We start from the raw sequence: 26,019 nt of genomic DNA, 5'->3' as shown, positions 1-26,019 counted from the left end.
TGCAACGTCCCTTGTACCTTTCACTGGAAAATGTAGCTCCGGTCCTTTGAAACCGCCCGGCCAGCCAGGCCCTTAATCAAAGTTGACAAAGTTACCAGCGTTCCTTCCGCGGTACTTGAGGATTTATTTGTAAACATGGCATCAAACAGAAGTTACGAACGGTTTGGTGGAAAACCTCTGGCCGGCAGTTCCTTCCACCAACCCTTTGTAACGCGCGGAACTGATTTCACCCACGCGGACAATTAACGAGGACAATTAGCAATCCACTGCGGCGAACTCGAGAATATCGACAAACTTGCGCAGCTACTTCGCGCAAATATTTATGATAAACGGCAGGAAGATTCTCTTCTGCGTCTTTCATTCGCGTGCTTTCAAATATCATTCATTCGCTACGAAACAAGGATCCATTCTGATCAGCAAGCGGGAAACAATTGCGTTGGCTCTTAAGATATTCGTGGAGCCGATTGTGCAGCAGATGAAATTGTTTACCGACGATAGATGTATGTAGTATCTTCAATGGAATATATTGTTATTATATCCTGATATTTGTAATTTATTTACAATGAATGGATTGTACAAATATAGACAGAAAAATGATGGTAGTTTAATATGAACTAATCGCAATAAAACGCTACAATCTAGACACCTCTCGACACAACGGATCCAACGTTCTCTCTCACACGGACCACACTCTCTCGACAACGCTAGCAGCACTATATCGACAACGCAACTCGCACTCTCTGACTTCTCCATTGACACTCTTCGACTTCTCAACTAAAACTGCCTGCTCTCGCATGTCTTTTGTCTTCCCGTAGACCCACCACACGCGTGTTCCGCGACCGCTCGTGACCAAAGCCACGTAGACCTTTTCTATGAAACTATTCACTTGAAGGACCGACGACACATTGACGGGCCCAGCGGCGCCTCGGCTCTCGGGACATTGTTTACGGTTTAAAAACGCCTCGGCTCTCGCGACATTGTATGTGGTTTACCCGCTAACTCCTAGGCCTTATGTCCGCGATACTACATGTATTTAAACGCTTAACCCTTAGAGTGCTGAATACTCGGAGCCTATGCGGTCCATACGGACGGCGCACGGCCAGCGCTGACGATCGCTGTGGACTGAATACTTTTTCGCTAGACTGAACTCTGTTGATTGATTATTCAAAGCGCAAATCGTAATAAATTATAGTAATTCTTTTGCATGAGATTAAATGATTCAAGAGCGTTATTTTTTAGTATTAATTATTTATTATAAACATTGAAATTTACTATTAATAATAAACTAGAATTTTGGTAGTAAACTAGAAAACAATAAACTAGAAATCTAAATTTAGTAAATATAATGCAAGTTAATAATTCAATTGTGTGTGAAAAATTTCAAAACAATTATCGATACATAATCCGGCATCGCATTTTCTGCATTCATATCGTGCTATTATTTCGCGGAAAATATTGCTTTTCAACAGTTCGTCCGTAGACCAATATCCTCTCACAGGCAGTTTCAATTCTACCAAATGTCCAAATTGGACAAATTGTAAATGCAAAGTGTTAAATAAAAAAAAAAGAAAAGACAGTTTCTTCGAACGCGGCATTAACATTAAAATGCGTTTATATTTATCTCACACAAACGTAATAGTATTACTTCTGCGTAGGTGCTCGGAAAAATTGACAAACGCATATATGCGTCCTTAGTCCACAGCGATGGCTTTCGCCAGACGCATATATGCGTCCATAGCACTCTAAGGGTTAATAACGATAACGGGTAAACGAGTTGGCGATATAAAGTTTGATTAAGTATATATTTACCGAACCAAGTTCCTATCTCTTAGCTGAAGCTTGACGTAAAATACTAGTTCTAGTACTCAGTGCGTTAGTATTTTATTCAGTCTCTCATTGTTACCTCTCATCCCATCGTCTTCGTCTTTTCAGTTCGTCTCGAATGCCCTCGCAGCGTCCGAAAAATTCCCCACCAGTTACATTTCTCGGGCATTGTGCTACCCTGACAAGCTTAGAATAGGAATTCAAGGCGGTGAATGGGGAAAAGCCGAAAGGCACGATCACGCACAATTCCAACGATGGGCGCTGAACGTTTCCACGTAGTTTCGCGGTCGGCTAACTTCTGTCGGCACGGCGTACGGATATCTGTCGGTACGTAAGTTGGCGGCCGTGGCCCAGCGAAAAGTGAAAATTTTCGCGCGATCCTGACACCAACACCCATAAATTTCCGCAAGAACTCTCGTCGTGGACAAAGCGGCGTGCTTCTCCGCTGCCGGGAACTTTCCAGCTGGTGAAAAAGCGAGACACGCCGGACAGCGTTTACGCGTGGCAAGAAAGGTACTGGCTGGAGAGGGAAAAAAGTCATGGAACCGGTGATGAAAGAAGCTATTTTTTCTGCTAGATAGGCGAACTGTTTCTTCCGCAAAATGATATTTCATAATTATCGCCGTCCATTCTTCTTTTTTCCTTCTTACTGTACTTGTAATTATTGCGCTTGCACAACACGATATGAGCAACATGTTTCTTTTATATCTTCGATAAGATTGGAATAATAATCGAAACGTACATAGGCTGTTGTAATTTTAAACTTTTGCAGCTGTATATTTTTCAATGTCGTCGCGGGTGCTTTAATCGACAGAAAATGCAGTTGGTGCGTTACTGTAAAAAAATAACAACATTATGGAAGCGGTTTAATGGCCAATTAAAATAGTTTTTGGCAGGTTGAAGGGCTTGCGAAGTTTCTTCTTCGACTATTAAAAATTTCAGCTTTTAAAACTCTCGATAATAGAATCATTAACTGTTAATAATAGAATGTGTAATTTAAAAAATCTGAATAAAAATAATCGTGAAAAATAACATTTCCGCCCGGTTATAACGGTAATAAAATTTCAAAATACTTCCTATATAACGTATTCGTCAAAATGACGTTCTACAAGTTGCCAAATATTTTCGTTTTGCCACTCTATTTAAATTACATTGCGAATGCGTTGAATACGCGATAACGCAACGCTCGCAACGTATTTGCAAATTGTTACGTGAATTATTGATTATACGAAGCACGCAACTATCCGAGTCCATGACGCGGCACAATTTTTCGAAAACGAAGAAAACAATGAACGAATAAAACATATGCGTTGAAACTGATTTGATTTCCCACCGTGTAGCGCTCATGAATTTCAAAACATTTTCAAACTTGGTGCCGGCTCGCATAGAAAAGTGGATTGCATCAGACCGTACGAAATTCGTCGCAGTGTACTCAAGGCAACGCTGCTCCACGATGAATAATTACGCAATCATCTCGTTGCAACAATATCGCAATAACGTTCTCCGTAACAGTTAAACAGTAATTTCCGTTTCGCGTCATTTGTTATGCAACATGTCCTAGCCAACGCAATGCATACATTCATTTGTGCAATAATTGCTGAAACATCAACGACACGTTTGGGACAGAAGATGCGACGAATCTACAATTCCATCCTCGAAAATCCCAAACAGTCGCGTCACTTTCGAATATCGTGTTTCTGGCTTCGAAACGTCAATAAATCAATTACGTATTTAGCCTTTTCAACGCCGAATTCCTTTTTAACCCGCGAGAAACGTATTTTTTCAGACGAGCTTGTAAAGACGAAGATGTTTGATCTACGAGTTCTACGAAACCCACGAGCCTTCGCGTTCTTCGTGATACGAAAATTAAGAAAAGTATTTTATTTTTACACGACTTTGTCTTGATTCAACCTCGTTAGTAAACCGTCTGGATATTTATGCAAATTCATGTTCTTATGAAGAAAGCTAAAGCAGTAGAACCTAAGTGAAGATTTGTTTCGCTCGCTAAATGTGCCGTTCAGAAGCTACGCTATCAATCCTACAAATTGAAAAGTACACAAGAGCGATGTTGTCATGAACATAATTTTCTAAATGTACCTTAGAATCTAATGAAACGAATGAAAAAGATTAGTGTAGCATCAAAATAGTCTAGAGCAAGGGCAAGAAAGGATAGTTTATTTGAAGTTAAGTTTAGTTTTATCCGCAATACCCAAGCAATACCCGATACAAAAACTCACTACAATATCTTCGTACGTCTTACCCTAACACTGGGCTTCCAACTTCTGTCTTCTCGGGTCAAAAATTGCTGACCCTCGACCCTCGCTTCCTTCTCCCACTCCTTTACTCATTTAGCTTTGGCGTCAGCAAGGCATACACTCTTACTTACACTCTCTCTCTCTCTCTCTCTCTCTCTTTTTCTCTTCCTCAGCACTTTTACGATTCTTTGTTTATACCTTAAATCTACAACTTAAATATACGATAGACCACGCGCACACCCCCCTTTTTCGATATTACATTAGTAAGAAGCAAAAACGGATCAGTTCGACGCCTAAGAAGTTGCAACATTCTAACGAGTGTACTATACTTGGCATGTATTTTCTATATTTTTACACATTCCATAAATCTGTACACCTTGAAGCGCTATGGACGCATATATGCGTCTGGCGAAAGCCATCGCTGTGGACTAAGGACGCATATATGCGTTTGTCAATTTTTCCGAACACCTACGCAGAAACCGACGGACAAATTGTAAAATTAAAAATAAACAATAAAAAAAAGAAAAACCTACGCAGAAGTAATACTATTACGTTTGTGTGAGATAAATATAAACGCATTTCAATGTTAATGCCGCGTTCGAAGGAACTGTCTTTTCTTTTTTTTTTTTTATTTAATACTTTGCATTCACAATTTGTCCAATTTGGACATTTGGTAGAATTGAAACTGCCTGTGAGAGAATATCGGTCTGCGGACGAACTGTTGAAAAGCAATATTTTCCGCAAAATAATAGCACGATATGAATGCAGAAAATGCGATGTCGGATTATGTATCGATAATTGTTTTGAAATTTTTCACACACAACTGAATTATTAACTCGTGTTATATTTACTAAATTTAGGTTTCTAGTTTATTGTTTTCTAGTTTACTACCCAAATTCTAGTTTATTATTAATAGTAAATTTCAATGTTTATAATAAATAATTAATACTAAAAAATATATATATTTCTTGAATCATTTAATCTCGTGCAAAAGAATTACTATAACTTATTACGATTTGCGCTTTGAATAATCAAACAACAGAGTTCAGTATAGCGAAAAAGTATTCAATCCACAGCGATTGTCAGCGCTGGCCGTGCGCCGTCTGTACGGATGACATAGGCTCCGAGTATTCAGCACTCTAAGTGTTAAATTCCCTATAAACTATAAAAATCTAACTTTGCAACTTTGAAATCTCAAAATCTTCCAACCGCAAGAAACCAAACCTGAAGCCTCCCCTTGTCGATCACTGATGGCTCGAGAGAGCACCAGCTCCCGCCACGTTTCTCCGCCCATAGTACGTTCCACTATGTTGCACGGCTTGAGAAAACGAGGAAATAGCATAAGGAAAGAAGCCCCAACCCTTTCTTCGTCCTTGCGACCATCTCTCTTGGCGGAATTTTTTTTCTTAACGATGATCTTTTTACGATTTTTCAGAATGCTGGCAACTCGTGATAAAAAGCGTGAACGTACCGGCGACGGTGAAGGCCGACGACACCGATTACGTGATCCTAGACTGTGACTACGATCTCGAGAACACGCCGAGCAAGGGATTAGTCGTGAAATGGTTCTTCAACACCAACGAAGTGGCTTACCAATGGATATACGGCAGGGAACCTTTGGCTGGAGATACCGCGCGGAAGTACATCGACCTGCAGTACAAAGCCAGCGACGATCCGTACACCAAGTACCGAGCCATGAAATTGAATAAGCCCGGTATCGATCTTACCGGCGAGTACACGTGCGTCATATTCACTTACGCGGACGAGCAGTCTGCAAGCGCCTCTATGGTTGTGTATTGTAAGTATCCCGCTATTTACGGCCAACCGCCATTGATTTACGATCCTTTATGTCGATTTATGCTGGATAGAATGCCAGGCCAATTATCCTTCTACCGATATGGTCGCGCGATTTTTTTCTTTTTCCTCTCTCTCTCTCTCTTTTTATCTTCTCTTTTTTAACCTACCATTCACCGTACCTTACTTCTTTATTCCTCTATTCGATTGCAAACGCGTGTCGCGTCAACGATGAATATCACGACTTCGATTTCTCACTCCTAACAGACGTTGCTTCGCGCCAATGTTGCGATAATCGCTCTCATTTTTGGTATTTATTCAGTAACAGATATAATATAATAGTTAAAACCCATTAGTTAGCCAATTACTTGACACGACGGATCAGATCCGCAGGCTAAAAACACATTATCCTTTAGATCGAAGCATTAGATTCAACTAGAATCAAACATGCTATAAACTCTTATAATCCAAGTTACAGTACCACGCCAAAATAATTTACTTACAATTCTCAATGAGAATCGATCGTAAAAATTCTAGCAAATAAAAAAAGAAAGAAAATTTTTGACATTCCACTTTGGTATTATCTTAGTATCTGAGCACTATCTCAGTTGATATCTGGTTATAGCGCGAACAAGATTCCGAAATATTTCCTGTAACACGCGCGATACATTTACAGAAGATTTCTACGAATGTACAAATAATTTTGCGAGCAATTGCAAAAGATCACGATATTGGCTTGATTTCTTAAAGATTAAACTAGGTTTAAATTCTCTTCGCGTGTAACTGGCACATTCAACCGCACCGTCAAATATTCAATTCTAGATGATAATATCGACGTCCACGATGCAGATAGAAATGTCAGATTTCAGCTGAGATTATTAATATAATCCACGGATTATCGATATTTCTTTTTCTTTTTTTCCTTTTTGTATCGAATATGAAATCGGGATAGTGTTGAGTCAGGCGGTAGTTTCGCTCCTCATCCTCCACCATCATTCTCCCGGAAGGATCGATTGTTCCTTGAGGAACCGTTTAAAATGCTTCAAAGGGGAATCGAGCTGATCGGTCAGGTTTCTTCGGCGAGAAGAATATTATCAGCAAAGAACTATGTAATTTCCCTTTTGCCTGTTGTCGTTCCAAGAAGAGGATAATTTTCGGCATAATTTAGAACGCAATGGCGACAGAGAAGAATCGATGACACAGATTCCGATAGCCGTTTCGCCCAGAGTATCGTCCAGTCAACGTCAGCTATCAAAAAGTGTCGCTCGAAAAATGGTGTGACGTAAGACACGATAAGACGACAGCCTGTTAAAAAGTTTCCGGAGACGAGGAGATACGATGCCTCATAACGAACATGAGGTAATTCGAGGGAATATGAGCGGTTAAAAAAATGGATTAGAAACTTTTCGCCTAATAATTTAGTAACTAAAGTAACACATTTCGCTATCGCGTAACAAATATCGCTTTTAACCCTTTGCACTCGAAAGGTGACTCTCACCCACCACGACGTTCCATGCTACAACTTCAGTGGCGAGCGAGAAGCGGCAGTCCCTGCTTATGTTAGATTTCGACGTCTGCGATTGACGAGAGTGCGATATTGGTTGGTAAATTGATCCCTTGGTTCTTTATGTTCTTCGTTAGGAAGTGTAAAGCGTTAGACTTTAAAATGCAGATAAAATATTTAATCCCGTATGCCTGCGAAACTATGGTTCCGACAACGTCCGCAAAGTTAGTTTGGATTCGACGATCATGGCAAAAGTATTATAGTTTAGAAAGCCCTAAAAAATGGTTTTCGGAAATGAAATTAGCTGAAACGAAGATGAACTTGATTCTGAACAGTTGAAAAATGAGATCAATTATATCGGAGAACGCATCTTGGCGAATGCTTTGTAAACTATCATAAAACAAAAATACAGAAATTAATATTACAAAATCATATTTCCAAACATGTAAATATAGATAAATTATTAGAATATAATTTTTGTTTGTAAGTTAATTTCTATATAAAATCATTTTACGCCAAGACACGCGTCACGTATACGCTAAATCATCCGGAGTAGCTGCTACGCCCCACCGAAAAAGTCCTCGAGTGCGAAGGGTTAATAACATATTTGGAAACATTCGACAATTAATTTCGTTTGTGGATTATTAAAATTCACGAAACTTTAGTCTATTAATTCCGCTATTCGTTTAATGACATCCTTGGAGCCACTACGTTTTAGATACTACTATGATTTAATACGGCGATTAAAAATACACCCAAAGCCTCGCCGGGGGCGACCAAAATAATCCTGAAAGTATAATCCAATTTTCGGAGCGCGCAATTTTTCAGTGACGGCTTAGTGTCGGCTATCGATGTCGCAAGATTTTTTCTCTTTCTTTTTTCTCCCGTTCTTTTTTCTTTTTCTTTTTTTTTCAAATCCTATTGGCGCTATTGGAATTCTGTTTTCACGCGCATTAAATAAAACAAGAATATAAAGGGCAGCGAAACGAAAGAAATGTAAAAATAGGAAAACAGAAACGCGAACCTCGACGCTATTGCTCTCGCGACATTGACTTTGAAACTCTAATTGTACACTCGCCGTGAAAAGATATGTACAATATATATATATACAGTAGAAAACAAAAGTACGTGAACATATAATGGAAATAGGTACAGGTGTTTGCGCAAACGTGTAAATATCAATTTCAATTATTTATTATTTTATTTTTTATTTATTATTGCTTAGGCCATGCCTGTCAGCTTTGGACGAGCTTTCGGTTTTACATCTCGTTTACCTATTTCGCTTCTTATACAAAGTGGTTGGTAACTGGTGGTACAAGCGGAAAGGGGGTGATTCTACGCGAAAAAAGAAGTCGAAAATATAGAATAAAAATTTTTCGTTTGACGCTTTGTTTTCGAGAAAATCGACTTTGAATTTTCGCTCGGTAAGCGTATCTACCTGCTCTCTTATCCACTCTATTATATTGCGCTCCCTTAATTATTCTGTCTCTAAAACTATGGCAACTTTTGGGCTTTTGCCTCCTTGCTGTGCTTCCTTATTGTCGTTCCTCCCCGTCTTGTATCGCCCTTCTCTTCTCTGTTATTATTTTTAGTTCTGTTGGTCCTTCTCCAGTCTCGTTTAGTATTTCGATAATTTACTAAATAAAACTACAAGGACGTGTAAGAAATGAAATTGAAGTATGTGACACTGCACGATACTAGTTCGGTTATAGTTCATTGATACCCACCTTCCACCGCCTGTCCACTTATTTTTGTCACCGACTGTAAACGAACGTGTTAAGATATCGCGTGTTGCTTTGTGACGCATGATAAGTACGCAATATTTGTCAAGTCATGTAGCATTTTTACACGCCCCGCGTAGTTTGACGTGACGTCCCGCGAGCTAGAGTGATGTCGCGTGAAATAATTCTTGAAATTGCAACGCGACACGGAACAAAAGGCGCCGCCCGGCTCGATCGAAACGAAACCAGAGACCGACGTTCGTTCTCCGCCGAGCCCGTGAATTTTTACCTGCGCGACAATAATTTGTTACGCGCGTAATTAGCATCGAAACGGTTTCAATGATAATCAGAGAGTACACGCGTCACGCACGATCTAATTAACCCGGACGATTAAAAAGGAGAAAAATGGAACGGGAGTGACGATACTTGCGTCGAGGAGAAATTTCATAATTCACAGGAATTGTTATAATCCTTAACACGTTGACTGCCGCGCCTGTTTTCAATGAAATCTGCTTCAGGCCACGAGTGTCGTGTAGATTATTCCGACCAAATGGTTTCTTATGCCACCGCAATTAGAAAAGCAATCGAATGGTACCGAAAACTCGACGTTCGACTCCTTCTGGGAATTTCTGTCGCAAACGCTTTGACGGTTTACGAAATTGCAACAAGGAAGAACGTAAATATTAGAAGATTTAGAGAATCATTAGCTGGGAAATTAGTAGGCTTGTCTGAAAATACAAAAAATCCTTGTCTTCGACGGAGTCAGCATAATATCGCCGTTTGGAAAAATGATTCCGGAAGAAGCATTAGACGCGCATGCAAACTACGTTATGCAGATAAAACGGACCGATCAAAGACACGAGAGAATTTAAAGAAAACAACAACTTATTGTCCAAATTGTCTCGATCAACCTCAGCTTTGTACAGGACGCTTGAAAGTTTTACGTTCTAAATAATTTTCTTAATAAGCCATTTTCGTATTATTTTAATAACAATTCGATAGTTTTATTACTTCCTGTGGAATATCTTTTCAAATAGCCGAATAAGCGTCACCCGAACAGGATGACACGGCCCGATCAGAAACTTTGCTGTCGTCCGAATATGGGTGACGCGTATTTTTTAAAGACCAGTCATTTTCACTGGTTTCATCTTCTCATTTATTACTTTCTTACAGAAGCAATTCCATGTTATGTAGTACATTTTTAGTATTACCAATCCATCTGGGACCATGATCGACCTAAACGAGGGTTGACACATTTATAAAATTGTAGAACCAGTCGTTTTGACTGCTGTGGTATTTCTAGCGTTAGCATCTAGCGATCCAGCGATCGACGCGGAATTTTCCTGATAATTGATATCGTCATATCGAATGATACGCAGCAAAAATTTTAAAAACGTGTGACAAGTTGTACAAAACGAGGAAACTGGTCAATGGGGGCTCGATAAACAGATCACAGGACCCTTTTACACTTTGACAAGTACCAGTCATTATAAGTAGTTTTGATACAAAATTATTTTCAGTTTGAGTACATAGAAAACAAAATAAAATTCATTGTATTATTCTCTTAGTTATCGTTACGAAGGTCATTACATCATTGCGGAAAAAAGATATAACATGAAGTAGGAATTTGAAAATAAAATTGCAAAACCAGTCAATTTGTCTGGTGTGATAGTTCTAGTGTTATGATAAGGCTTAGTATAGCTCTATAATACTTGAAATAATATCGAAAAGTTTTTGCTATGAGCATACTATTTGTCGAATAAATTTTTCCCATAACAACGTGTTTTTAATACTTTGCTGTTTGACTTTTGCGATAAGCGGATCACGTGATGCTCCGTAATAATTATTATCAGATTATAAACACATCGTGATAAATATGTGTGTATGCTATTTCTTTCTTTTTTTTTTTTTTTGAAATTTAGTAAATTTATTTATATCCGATTGAAATTGAAATACGATGATTGATGTAAGGTGTTATGCAAAATGATACATTTGATAACAATATAAATAGGGAAAGGGTATTAATAAAAAGATTGTTTGAATTTATAATTATAGCAGATGGATTTGCAATACGTTGAATGTTCACATATTCGGAAAATTAACAAAACTACGCGACACCTACGATAATATCTTTACAGGTGGAAATCGTTTGGTTCCGATATCAGGCAAATGTAAATGAGACTTTAATTAAATAAGCAAATTACCCTTGAAAAACAGTTATATATTCCCTCGTGGGGTAATTAAATTGGTAAAACGTAATATGCACACAATAACAACTTTCCTATGAACAATAACAATTAATTTTACCAAAAACAATATCTAATGGGCATAAATTAATTATGAAATTTGCAAAGGATATGTAATTACAAAATACCAGAACGAAATCAACTTGGCTGCTGGTGCATCCAATTCTAATTAATGAAAATTAATATTGTTAATATCTTGAAAATCGTTTAGCATCGTTTTCAACGTTATACTTCTTGCTCATTAAATTCTCAGTGAAGTAGCTTTAACTTATCAAAGCATTTTAATACGAAATTTTATGCTCCAACGATTCTATTCGTGAAACACGTAATTAACTTGTTTGTTTTAACAGTTTCTTAGCTTCATTTTCTACTCTTTTGATACAACCACTCGATTTTAATTAAATTACATTTCAACTATATTGCGTAATATGAAATCTAAAAACAATATAAGATTTGTAGCATCATCTTTATCGCGTAAGCCGATCCTAAAAATAAATGTCTGCACAAATATCTCTTTAAATTCTAACATTTTTTTTTCTTTTTTATTTAAATAAATCGTTAATACACTTTTGCTGCAAATTCCTTCGTCCCACTCGTTTCCAAAAATTCGCTCCAGAATATCTTCGTTGCAATTTTCTTTCTGACAATTATCTACAACGCTGCCTAAAATTTCCTATTTTTTCCAATTAAAATTTTCCTCGAGTCTCGTTCATCCTACAACGCCATTCTATATTCCCTAACACCGTGTTATTGCCAATTCCAATTTCAACGAATCATCCAAACGTGCGAGAGGATTCTCGTAATTCGGCACACCGTATACACGAAACGAAGAGGATAGATATGTTCGTGGAGCGACGTTCGGGTATTCTTCGGCTATTCTTCGTGTATTCCTCGGCAATAAAGTCGATGACTAATTATCGATCCGTGAAAGAGAAACTACGCATCGTCTGACGCGCGAGTAACGCGCGAGAGATCAAACTGCTACCCTCTCCAAGTGCTTGTAAATATTTACCCAGCGAAGTTGTAGCAGCGTAGCTTGCAGACAAATTATTTTGATGATAAGCCGCCGATTTTGACAGATGTTAAAATCATCACAGTCGCCAAGTCGCAGTGAAATCTCGACAACAGTGAAAGTCAAAACTCAGTCGCTAACGCGAAAAGAGTCTCAGGCCGTAGTTTGGCAGTCGACATACTCACAATTGTATCAAATATTGAAGTTATTGAATTGTTGGAAATATATATATATATTATAATCTGTTAAAAATCAGCGTTATACTCATTCAACCACCCCTATTATCCTAATCGAAATAGGGGATCGATCTATTCGTGGCGTCGATTATTCGAATCGTAACGGGAATTTACGACTGCCGTTGACGCGTTTCTTCGAGATCGCGTCTCTCAGCGAACGATCGAAACAACTGGATCTACCAGATTACTCGATCTATTAAACCTCCTCCGCCTTGAGCGTTAAGTCATTCGAGGTACGCGATATCGTTTGACCTGACCGGTTACCCTTTGATCGATAAATTAAACGACAACAAGGTACGTATTACAAGCAGGCGGATTTAAATTTCGAAGCAAACAGCAGGTTAATAAATTCATTGAGCCGTCGTTATTTCGTACGAAGTGGGAATAGCTGGCCGACCGAGACTCGACAAACAGCTCAAAGTTTCATTCCGATCTGTTACACGGTTGCCTCCTTCGCATCGTGTACATACAAGTGGTAGAAAGCGTACGTTTAACTTTCGAGTTGGAACTTTCAAGCATTTTAATGCTTTCAGCCCAACCACCAACGTTAGCAGGGCGGAGGCTCGATTTAAAATGTTTCAAGTTGTTTCGTTAGGATGGTACAAGTCGCCAGCAATTTTCTCTTTCTTTTCTCTCTACGAACTTCCATTTCTACATGAAAGTTAATCCACACGCTTTTACTAAAGAAAACGCTGCCCAGCCATGAAAACTTCTACCCTCCAAGATGAACTTGAACCATCTGAGTCTCGCCAGCTGAGATACCTGATCCCGTGAAATTAATCTTTCGCCCTGTATCTTCCTTTCTTATAATCCCTCCTCTACTTGGCCAAAGCTTCTCTTTATATCGTCATTTCTTCCTCATGAACCAACATCCTACCATTTTTACAGATTTCGTCCCTTTCTCTAAGGTGCTTACAATCAAATCGGTGACGAAGGACAGTTTAGACGCGTTAACGTCCCATGAGAAACTACAAAGGGATGGTGAAAAATTCATTTCGATTTTTCGTCCTGCCAAAGGATAGTCTTTTCCCATTTTTCCAAAACTATTTAAATGCAGCAAGCGTAGACACGTTTGTCGAGCCACAAAAATTCAATCAGAACCATCGCTATAGAATCGAGCGAGTGATCGGTGCACGTCCGATCGGGGGCTGTAACCGATCGCATTCGTTTCGTGTTGTGTGATCGGAAGATTGTTGAACCTATTGGTTATGAATTTTCATCATATTTATGCACAAACTGCAGTGTATCCGTGCGTTCCATTATACATGCATATGCTCGTTTTAACATTGTGATTCTAACTGATTCTGCTTATTTCGCTGTGATCGTAGATTCTGACGATTCTCACCAAGAATTGCCTCCTTTCTCGTTCTTTATACCTCGTATCCTCCATTCCATTGCACGTTGCGCCCTTGCAAGGGGGCAGATCAAGACACAGCGTTGTGTGGGAATGTTCGTGGAAGTAGTGGAACGCGCACCCCTACAGAAATGTTGGAGAGCGTGCGAGTTATGTTGTGGGAACCATCGGGTTCGTCGTTGCATGGTCGATTGGAAATTCTGAGGTTTGCAGCAGGGTTTCGGTTATTGAGCTATGGAAAAGTGTTAAAACTAAAAATACATGCTACTGCAAGTCCGTAAAATTACCGTTTGAGCGGTGGCATGCGGGTGATCGTAGTACTAAAAACCTATTTCTCAAAAATAGCGGCTGGGTCTGACCGTGATACATGTCGTTATGAGACTCAACAACCATTTTTCTATCAAAATTTCACTAATGTATTTTTCTTTGCCAAATCTTAACACTAGAACTACCTATAGTTAACACGAAGCTGTTTCTACCAAAACCAGTGAAAATGACTGGTCTTTAAAAAAATACGTAATAATAGAATATTTTTATAATTAATGATTTATTACTTTCTTACAGAAGCAATTCCATGTTATGTAGTACATTTTTACAATTACAAACGAGGGTTAGCACATTTACAAAATTGTAGAACCAGTCATTTTGACTGCTGTGGTATTTCTAGTGATCGATCCGGAATTTTCCTGATAATTGATATCGTCATACCAAATGATACGCGGTAAAAATTTAAAAACGTGCGGGAAGTTGTAGAAAACGAGGAAACTGGTTAATTGGGGTTCGATAAACAGATCGCAAGGTCCTTTTACGCTTTGACAAGTACCAGTCATTTTAACTGGTATTGATATAAGTAGCCTTGGTACGAAAAAACTACATAGAAAACAAAATAAAATTCGTTGTATTATTCTTCTAGTTATCGTTGCGAAAGTCATCATCATTGGGGAAAAAAATATAACATGAAGTAGGAATTTTAAAGGAAAAATTGTAACACCGGTCAATTTGACTGGTAGTTCTAGTGTTAATCGAAGCTTTTATGTATCTAAACATTTAATAGAATCTACGAATAGGATACAGTGGCGTTGTCGTTTTGTTCTAATTCGACAAATCAATCGTAGAGTCTGAATTAGAGTCTGAATTCTATGCTAAAGTTAGACGAAAGTTTGATTTTTAATGGATGGAGAAGCTTACGGGATACAGTAGAATGAAATCATGGGAAACAATAGACGTCGTATATAATTGATTAACTTGTTCAATAATCCAAATCTGTTCTAGATGAAAGGGTGAATTTTTCGCAACCCTTTGTTTCCGAGAAAATAGTCAGTTTCGATACTGCATCTAGTACACGTAGGACACTTGATTCAGAATTGAATTCGTGTCTCTCGATAAATTGATATAGAGTAACGCTACAATAGGAGTAGATTTGCATTGAACAACAAGGGCAGCGTTTCCAACAATTTTTCTCCCGAATAAACGAACGACTAAACAAAACGTTTAACCGTGATCCTTTTTTATCGGTCGTAGACAATATCATCAATGTTTGCGAACGGATCCGCTGTGGAATAAATCGAGGATGAAGAAGACGATATCTGGGAAGAGTGTATCTGTATAATTATAATCTGCTTCCGGCACCTATTCCGGATATTTTCTTCATGCGATGAATTCATTTTCAGCCGTTTTGTTTTCGCAAGTGTCGGTAAAGATCACAATTACGGTAGAAAACAGGTGGATCGCTAAACGTAGCGTTTATACTCGATAATTTAATATCGCGTTAAACCCAAGCGGCCTCGTTCATTTTCCAACATCGAGACTCTAAAATCTCTCAGACGACTCATAATATCTCTCTTTAGACAGTTCCATCGTCCGATCTGATTAAACTCTCATTTTCCCTGTTTTTCAAGCTAACCACGAACTAACAACAATGTTGCTTTCCACGGAGTTTCCTGTCTCGATTAGCGAAACTTCGTTCTTAAAAAGAAATCAAAATGTCGCATCCTAGGAAAAATTCTATTTATCATCTTTTCGTTTGAACTGATCTTCTATTTTTTCTGTTTGCTTCGTCACATCGCTGAGAAGATATATAGCGAAATGAAAGCTGTAGTATTTAGTAGCTGTAGCATAGAAAATGAAGCGTGTAGTATTTCTTCCCAAGCTTCATTTCCTTTCTTTTTTTTTTTTGGAGATCGATGAAGATCAAGACAATATTACAGTGTGCTTTGCGATTCGCGTCGCGATTATCGGGTTTGCAGAGAAACTTGCTTTTGTATTTGTATTGGGCTGGCAACTAAGTAATTGCGGAATTTGCCATTAACATCTAATGGCAAAATCCGCAATCACTTAGTTGCCAAACGAATAGAAAATCACTAAAACCGTATCGGTATATTCGCAAGTACCTAATTTTGCAAGTTTCTGCGGAAAGTCTTCACTTCCCGCACAAACTTCTCTATAATTCGCAAAACTATCTGCCACTACTTGCTTACATGCAAACATTGTGGATATATCACGTTCCATAAATATTTGCAAGGGTCGTAGATTCTCTTAATTAATTAATTATCACGTTCGTTTCGAGATTAATTTTGTATTCAAAGCTTCACAAATGTTTTTCGTTCTTGCATCGATACATATTCTTTTACCGTATTACCCATATCTCGAATTTTTATTTTTCAACGTTCTTTCCTATCCTTTTAAAATAGAACTCCTTTGCAATTTCTTTTTTCTTTTTTTGCATTGTTACGATAGCATTAAATTTCAGTAATTGTTGAAACAATTATCGCGACGCATTAATTTTATTTAACGAATTGCAAACGATATCTACAACTTGATAAACCCACTGATTACCACAATTTCAATAAACGTATCGATTTAGTATTTCACTTACAAACGTTATAGATATTATGAAATGTTATATAAACAGCAGCAAGGGAAGCTTGTTAACTACGATTAATTATCCGTTGCAAATAAACAGAATCCGCTCTAAGCCTTACATAGTCGAATTAATTAAATTTTATAACTGACGCGAATGCAACCAAGAAGATTGTAATCAGACAGGTCCTCGTGCATTTTGATTTATCAGCCAACGAAAAATGTAAAGATTGGACGAAAATTTAAATCAAGTATTTAACGAGAGCATATTATGAATTAATCTGTTCAAGCTGGTCAACGATCCAATTTAAATAAAATCTAACTACGATGACAAACAAATAGTTTCTCTGTTGAGAATCGTGGGTCTTGTTAACCGAATTAACGTTATAGGAACACTAAATTTACACTTGGAATTAATATTAGAATAATTATATATTTATTTTATGGACCATTTCTAAGATATTCATCGATACACACTTGTACGCGTCTCAGCACTTTCTTCCATAGCCGACTGTTGACTTTCTTTTCTTTTCTTTTTTTATTTGGTCGTCAATTTACAAGCAATTCTCATTGAGAATTTTAAGTAACTTCATTTGGCGTGGTACAGTAACTTGGATTATAATAATTTATATTACGTTTGATTTCAGTTGAATTTAATGCTTCAATCTAAAGGGTGTTTTCTTCTTACTCTGCGGGTCTGATCCGTCGTGTCAAGTAGTTGGGTGACTAATGGCTTGTGGTGGTTGTTGACTCTTGTGTTATATCTGCTTTTGAATTTGTATATTTCTTCTTTGACTGTGGGTATCTTGAGGTCGAGGTGGACTGTCTCCTTGGTGACATAGCAAGGTGCATTTATCAAGGATCTTAGTGTTTTTGATTGGAATCGTCGAAGAATTTCTATGTTGGAGTTACTCGCAGTTCCCCATAGTTGGATCCCATAGGTCCAAACAGGTTTTAGTACGGTTTTATATAGCAATATTTTGCTCTGTGTGCTTAAGTTGGAGCGACGGCCAATGAGCCGGTAGAATCTTTTGAGTTTAGCCTTGAGTCGCTTCGATTTGTCTATGCTGCGTTGTTTCCATGTCAATCTCCTGTCTAAGCTCATGCCCAGATATCTGACCGAGTCCTTGTTAGGAATAGTAATATTGTTGATGGTCACCTGAGGACAGGTTTGTTTTCGCAGCGTGAAGGTTACATGTGTGGATTTATTTTCGTTAATTTTGAGGCCCCATTTGTGGGACCATTTTTCCATAGAGTCCGACTGTCAACCGACTGAACCGTTTACATTCATCTGTTTTTGAGACGCCACGCACACACACACTTCCACACACTGATACTCATATACAAGTATCTCTACTACGCATCTAATCTAGTCCAGCGCATAAAATTATACATATCTCAATATTCTCAAAAATATATTAAATATTGAATAACTCTGCCGTCGTAGATTTATTATATTCGTTGAAATTACTATACAGGACGTTCCAGAACTGGTATTCTTCTAATTTGAGCAAAACGTTATTCTATATGAAAAAAAAGAAAGTTTGGGAAACAGAATGAAATTTTTCCGTTTCGAACTTTGTTTTAGAGAAAGTTGAGTTTAAAATACACGGAGTATATGAAGTGAAAAGTACGTGAATAACTAAATCCTAATCCGGAATACGTTTAACAATCAACGATTTATTCTATTTCAACTTGCTTTTCCTCGGAACAAGGCCTTAGATAAAAGAAATCGTTCTCTACATCTTCAATTTGCTTCTACAAGTTGCAGGATAATTTTCCGCTCGAATGTATATAAAATGTTCCATTTTAAGACACCCTATATACCGCTGCAGATACTCAAAGCAATATTATTGGATACGCTATCGGATTCCATACAGCTACGGAACAGTTTCCTTTATACCGAAAAGTTAGATGTAAATTATTGGCTGATAAAGAGATTCTTTCAATAAATTATCATTTTCCACCTTATTCTTTATCTCGTTAACGCCGGAGCGACAAAATTTCATCCTTAATCTTCAGATCTTAGAAGATCTCTTTTACTATTCATTCGATTGCTCGCTAAACGACAAGTTTCTCTGTTAACAAGCTCTTATTCTTTATTATATCTCCAATATCCGATACGATTCAGAGTATCAAAATATATCTATATTTCTCGTACATGGAATGTCGGTATGGCTTCTTGAAGGTAAATACCAAACTAAAAAAGAGAAAATAAAAGGACCACTTATCCGCACAAGTGTACCCCATCCCACAACGAGGAAATTCAACTTAAAACCTTCTTTCAATCTTCGAAGCAACGGCAGAGAGAGAGAGAGAGAGAGAAAAGGGACGAGAACAGAAAGAGAAAAGAAAGAAAAAGGGAAGAGATAAAAATACAACGAGATCGAACAGGACTATCCTGGTCCATGGCAGAATTCACTTTTGAGCTGCTACCTAGATCGATGCGGTGGCTCAACGTCTGGGCTTTCTTTGTCGATGACACGAGCATAACAGCGCCACGGACGCTATATAATTTGAACTTTTCTGTCACGATGACACGTGCGCAATTTATTTTCCCCCCGCTGCATTTACTTTCCCAGCCGCGCATCGCGCCGGCTACTCGTTCTCGAAAAATAAAAGTTGCCAACCGTCGCAATGAAACGAAGCTAGGAGGTGGAACGAGAAAACAGAACTGCAGAAATAAGGAAGAGAGAGAGAGAGAGAGAGAGAGAGAACGAGAGAGGCTTGAGAAACGTGTAGCATTATCGCGATAATGCAACGTCGTCTTCCACCTGAAGCAGCACACGGTGTATCCATTACTATTACCTTTTTATTTTCATTGCAGTACGTGTGGCCGCCTCGAAATATCCACCTGCAGATCTTGTATGCCGTGTCCCGATTCGATGGACGATCGTAAATTCCTCTGCCTTTGCCAGCCGTTAATAGCTCGCGCGAAATTGAATGTTCGATTCCTGCACAGCCGTCGAGTCGTCTCAAATCATTTCGTTGCAATTACATCGTCTTCTAACGATGTCTGAAAGAATCGATCGCCAGGCTCAACATTCCGACCACTCCAGTCATCCGGTACATCGTTGAAATAGGTGCCATATAACTGACGTGGGTGGCATCGGTTTCATCCTGATCGAAGGATCAGGTGGTGGATCCTATGCTTGCCTTCCATGCGATACAAAAGTTTTAACGTCGTTCTTAATATGCTAGTTACTGGGCTGACTTGAGAACTCAACATCTCCATCGTACGTACTTCCATAAAGAGAAGTGGAAATTTGTCTAAAGCTGATCGGTTCGGTTTCCAAGAGACTCGTACAGCGACTGCTGATATTATTATTATTCCTTCGTGCAATTCTAGTAATTTCTTCCGATCTTGGCAAGATGGAATATGACGAACGATTGAATTTGTGATGGAATGAATTGGTCGTGTAGAGGATTTGTAAAGGATTGATAAATAGGTACTTGCTGTTGCAACCCGTCAAATATATTTGAAATAATTAAATAAATAAGTAAACAAGTAATGTCGTGAGACGCTCGTACAAACGTGTTCGCTAGACAGTGCATAATCGCTCGCAGATAATTCGTGGATGCTGATAGATACTGGGTATATACTGAACTCTTCTCGGTTGCGTCCGTTTATTTATACTGGTCAGGGGAAAGTCGGAAAAATCAAACTTGTCCTTGTTCGACGGTTACACGAAGCACGTTGTATTGCCCGGAGTTTATTCGTTCTTACATTACGTGTATCTTAAAGATCTTGATACTCCGAGGTAAAACAACGACATGATTTGAATTGCTCTGTAATCATGTGCCGCTACAGTCGATACGTCGATGAAGCCAATTAATCCAAATTATAGGAAGCATCATATCGACGTGGATAGTCGGTACTTGCAATCTTCTAGGAATTCTCCTTTCTCGAAGTTTGGCCAAAATTTGCTACAGATCGAGGACAAGACATAGGAAACTGCAGGTGGACAATCGTTATAGTCAATACGTAGGTGGTGCACTTTGAAGCAATGTGGGTCACTCGAACTCCGTAGTATCTGTCGAGGGTTAAAATCACTTTGTAGCGATACTTCGTGAAACTGAAATTGTTTCAGACAATCTACAATGCAGATGCACAGAGGAAGTATCCAAAGTGACTAGCCCTCTATATTCACGCAAATACCGTTGCTTTTACCGAAAAGTTTCGTTAAGTGCAAGTTAGCCAGGTTTTAAAGGAATCCGGATATTTCGGACAAAGGACTTCTTGTATTCTCCGAAAACCGATTGTGTTATCGAAGTTATCGTTCTGTCGTTCGTTCATTTCCTGAATTACGTTATTCGACAAACGAGAGAAGAGCGAATTTAACTTTTCTTCGTCTTCGTTGATTTCTTTCGTAGACAGACGCCTGTTCTGTGTAGCGGTGACACGCCTCGAGGCCAGTCGAATTCTCGTCGCAAATAGACTCACGAAATTCCTTGAAACAATGTCCGCCTTAAATTAGAATTGACCGTGGAACGCGAGATGTGGAAAAAACGAACAGGTGTGGACGAAGGATTCGATTTAGAGCTAATGGAACGTACATGTCGCGGAGTTTCCTCCAAGTGTACTGGCGTAAAAAGTATTGGCAGTTACATTTGCGTACGCCTTCAGTTCTGTTACCTCTGCTTCGACTCGTCTACCGCTTGCCATTTTCTCGGTATTATTTTCCTTTTATCATTCCCACAATTAAAGAACGTATTCGAATATTTTGGAACATATACTACTCGCAAAAATAGTTGTAGCTGTATGAACATAAACTCGAATGCACTCTCTTTCCAATATTTCCAATATTTCCAATATCGTGGAAAGGAGCGATAAAAATTTCTCGATTGAAATCTTTGAAACTTCATATCAAATATATTTATTATATTTGAAATCGACGATTTAATGATATACAGAGTGTTGAGCTACAGGTGTCGGGAAATTTAAAGGTTGATTCTTGAAATAAGACGAAAATCAAAAATAAAAAGATTGCGTTTCCGGCTTTGTTTTTTATTTTTCTTTTTGTTATTAGCAACTAAACCTCCTTACACGAACGAAAGAAAGTTAGCCTAAAAAGTGGAGTGCAAAGTGATCCTCGAACCGTCAATGTTCATAGCAAGTTTAGATAGATAGATTGATACTAACACCTAGTCAACGTCACGGCCAATTAGGTCATATTAGTTGCCATATAATTAATAATTGTACCAGTTATACAGTTAATTGTCTTGCTGTATAATGATACAATTAGTAATTATATATCAAATAATATCGATTGCCGGCTCTCACCGCGAGGAGGTGCTGCGGATGAAGACCCTACTCTATCCGTGACCCATCCACCCTCCTTTTACGCAAAAAGATAATACAATTTATTCATCGTCAAATAAATATTCCTTTTGGTATGCGTTTACACGATGTTCGAAACAAACAGCAGAAAGAGATTTGATAAAAAAGACCGACGAGAAAACTGGAAACCTGACTGGGATTCGTAAAAACCTGAAATCTAAAGATTAAATTAAATCTTAATCTAATTGTAATTTTGCATGGGATATTGTTTTATATGTCTATATATACATATATGTATGTAAATCAAAATTTTCGACTTTTATTGTCGTCAAAGTGAAAACTAATTGATTATGATTAAGAATTGTAATAATTAAATGTAATCAAAAGTTAAACAAAAAGGACAAGAGAATAGGATGAAATATGTGCCATATAGAATTAACTACTACATAATACATGCAATGTACAGTGCCATGCTTTTACTACGATGCCATGCTTTTACTAAGATGCCATGCTTTTACTACCATGCCATACTTCTTACTACTATATCAACCTATTTACTACCTACACCTTACCTACTTACTTAGATTGCAACCTCAAAGTAGCCTACCTAACCATAAATCACATCTACGTAAAAATCTAAATATCTGCTTACTTTATCAACGTAATAATCTAAATGTAATAAAGGGAAAGGGAAGGGACTATTTAACGTTCTATTTTAGGGACACTAAACTTTTGACAATACCGAAAAATTATAAACTCCGAGATGTCTAAACTAAATTTCTCTTAAAAAGTAGGAAGAAACCAAAGAGAAACAGCAATCAATCAGAGAATAAATCCAAAATTGCGACGCTCTCGTACATAAAATAATAGATAAGAGTAAAAAAGGAAAAAATAATAAAAAGGAGAATAGATCATTCTATTTCGTTCCCAGTCAGATAAGTATCACTGTACAGAATGGGACCACGATGGAGTTGACATAGTCAAGACATATCCCATGGTGTCCAACGGTGTCCAACGGCATCCCACGGTGTCCAACGGCGTCCCACGTTGCAGTCCAGTTTAGATCATCCAAAATTCTATCCGTGACTTTTGGTGATCAAAACGGGGCTGTATTAGCGTAGTTCTTGGCTTGGAATCGTTTTCCAAAGGTTAATCAACTGATTAATTTGGAAAGCGATGCCAATTACCAGGTCTCACCACGAGGAGGTGACTACGCACGAGACCCGCCCATGAGTTACTCAACATTACACAAAAATGTCGACATTCAAGCTGTTAACAAGAATGTCGAGTTCTGATTCTACTTCATGGGCCTGCGTAAAGAGATAGATATTTCGTAGCCTAACTGCGAAATACCTGTCTCCTACGCAGCGCGTACATGAATCTTAACAGACTTAAAACAAGGCATACACAACGCAATATCTATCTCCCACACGGTTACATCGATCAGTACAAACATCGTACAATAATTCGCAACCCTATCGGCAGCATTCCGTATCAAAGACACATTTGTCTAACTTGGAACGAAAGAAAAAGAATGAGGCTACTATGGAAAAGGAGCCCCAACAATCGGACGATGAAAGAAACACCGCGGCGCGCCCGGAACGAACGAAATCGCGATCTCTCGAAAGAACTAACAAACCTACGTGACGTACCCCCGTGCACCAGATAACCCTAAGGTTCAGCGGAAAGCCCAAGCATTGACCTTTGCTCGATTCCTGTCGCGTCGTCTGCAACTTATCACGGTCGATGGCACCAACCGACGATACCAGTGATCCAGCAAATGGGCCTGCAATTTAACACACTCCAACTGAACAAGCGACGGCCCGGGGAGGGACCGCTGAACAGGATTACAAAGGCAAGGCCCCAACTGAACAGTGGGGTCCACCCCCGCGGGTTTGCCACTTGAACAGGATTACGGAGGACGTTAAATGCGGGTCCCTGCCCAAGTACCGAAGTACCAATCGGACAGGATTGCGAATCTACGACTCGGGTATCACCAGCGCGATGACAACTCCCGCGATTCGCGGCAAACGACGAGCAGTTGTCGAGTAGTCACCAAGACAGAGGTGTCCTTGGGGCGACTTACGAATCCAAAGAGTTGTCCAGTGCACGTTGACCCGCACGTACCCGGAATACGCGCGAGCGAGTACGTCACGCTACAGTTTGAAAGAACTGAGCGACCGTGAACCGATAAATCGCGGGAACAATTCTTCGAATGTGGTAAGCGAGGGGATCAAGATAGACGAGATTTCTGTTTTCCGTTCCAAGATAGATAAGTATCTTTGTACAGAATTAGCTTACAGTGCACATAACATAGGTATCTATCTTATGATTAATTAAAGCTAAAACGCACGCGTCCCACGGTGTCCATCGTTGTCCATCGTTGTCCATCGGTGTCCATCGGTGTCCATCGGTGTCCATCGGTGTCCATCGGTGTCCATCGGTGTCCATCGGTGTCCCACGGCGTCCCACGGTGTCCCACGGTGTCCATCGTTGTCCATCGTTGTCCCACGGCGTCCCACGATGTCCCACGGTGTCCATCGGTGTCCAACGGTGTCCATCGGTGTCCATCGGTGTCCCACGGTGTCCATCGGTGTCCCACGGTGTCCATCGGTGTCCCACGGTGTCCCACGGTGTCCATCGGTGTCCCACGGTGTCCATCGGTGTCCCACGGTGTCCATCGGTGTCCCACGGTGTCCCACGGTGTCCATCGGTGTCCCACGGTGTCCATCGGTGTCCCACGGTGTCCCACGATGCAGCCCAGTCTGAATCAGCCAAAATTCTTTTGGCGGTTTTTGGTGACCCAAACTGGACTGGTGCGTAGTTCTTAGCTTGGTATCGTTTTCCAAAAATTAATCAGTTGATTAATCTTTGGAAAACGATGCCAATTACCAGGTCTCACCACGAGGAGGTGACTACGCAAGAGACCCGCCCATGAGTTATTGAACATTATGCATCGGCCTCGACATTCAAGCTGTTAACGAAAATGTCGAGTTCTGATTCTACTTCATGAGCCTGCGTAAAGAGATAGTTATTTCGTAACCGAACCGAGAAACACCTATTTCCTACACAGCAGTTACACGAATTTTTGCAAAGGTAAAGCAAAGCTTACACAACGCAATATCTATCTCCCACACAACGCAACATTCATCTCTCACACAACGATTACATCGATCGATACAAACATCGTACAATAATTCGCTCGATGCCAGTGATCCAGCACTTAACACACTTGAACTGAAAAGCGGGGCTCGTGGAGGGACCGCTGAACAGAATTACGAAGGCAAGACTCCTACTGAACAGTTGGGTCCATCCCTGCGGGGCCACTGGAACAGGATTGCGGAGGACGTGAAATTGCAGGCCCTGTCCGAGTACCGAAGTACCTCAACAAATTCGCAAGCGTCACTGGCGCGACGTCAACTCCCGCGATCCGATGCAAACGTCGGGCAGTCGTCGGACAGTCACCAAGCAGAGGTGTCCTTGAGGCGACTTACAAATTCAAAGAGTTGTCCAGTGCATGTTGTTGACCCGCACGCACTCGAAATACGCGCGAGCGAGTTTGAAAAAACTGAGGGATCGCAAATCAATAAATCGCAAGTACAATTTTTCCTGTGTGTTAAGCAAAGGGATCAAGAGAGAAGAGATTTTTATTTTTCGTTCCAATATGGATAAATATCGTTGTACAGAATGGGCTCACAATGCACCTGACATACGTGAAACAGGTTTGGATGATCTTGTTGAGATATGTATAATTTTCTGTGCTAGACTAAGTTAAACGCGCAGTAAGAATACTTGTATGCGAGTATCAGTGTGTAGAAGTGTGTGTATGCGCGACGTCTCGAAAACAGATGAAGGTAAACAGTTCAGTCCTTAGAAGCATCTGGAAGGACAGTCGGTTAATATCGGGTATAGAAGAAAGTGCTGAGACGCGTG

The 26,019-nt window shown here is 39.4% G+C and overlaps 1 protein-coding gene across 2 annotated transcripts in view; it reads left to right on the top strand.

The window, feature by feature from the left end:
* Window positions 1-26,019, top strand: part of LOC122572897 — a 520,130-nt gene that overhangs the window by 471,040 nt on the left and 23,071 nt on the right. For both annotated transcript variants that reach the window (XM_043738556.1, XM_043738555.1), the window contains exon 2: window positions 5,515-5,877. In XM_043738556.1, coding sequence (XP_043594491.1) covers window positions 5,515-5,877 — 363 coding nt within the window. The remainder of the gene's footprint in view (window positions 1-5,514; window positions 5,878-26,019) is intronic.

The sequence above is a fragment of the Bombus pyrosoma genome, linkage group LG11, assembly GCF_014825855.1.
Source record: "Bombus pyrosoma isolate SC7728 linkage group LG11, ASM1482585v1, whole genome shotgun sequence".
Taxonomy (NCBI): Eukaryota; Metazoa; Arthropoda; class Insecta; order Hymenoptera; family Apidae; genus Bombus; species Bombus pyrosoma.
This window is presented reverse-complemented; position numbering and strand designations above follow the sequence as displayed.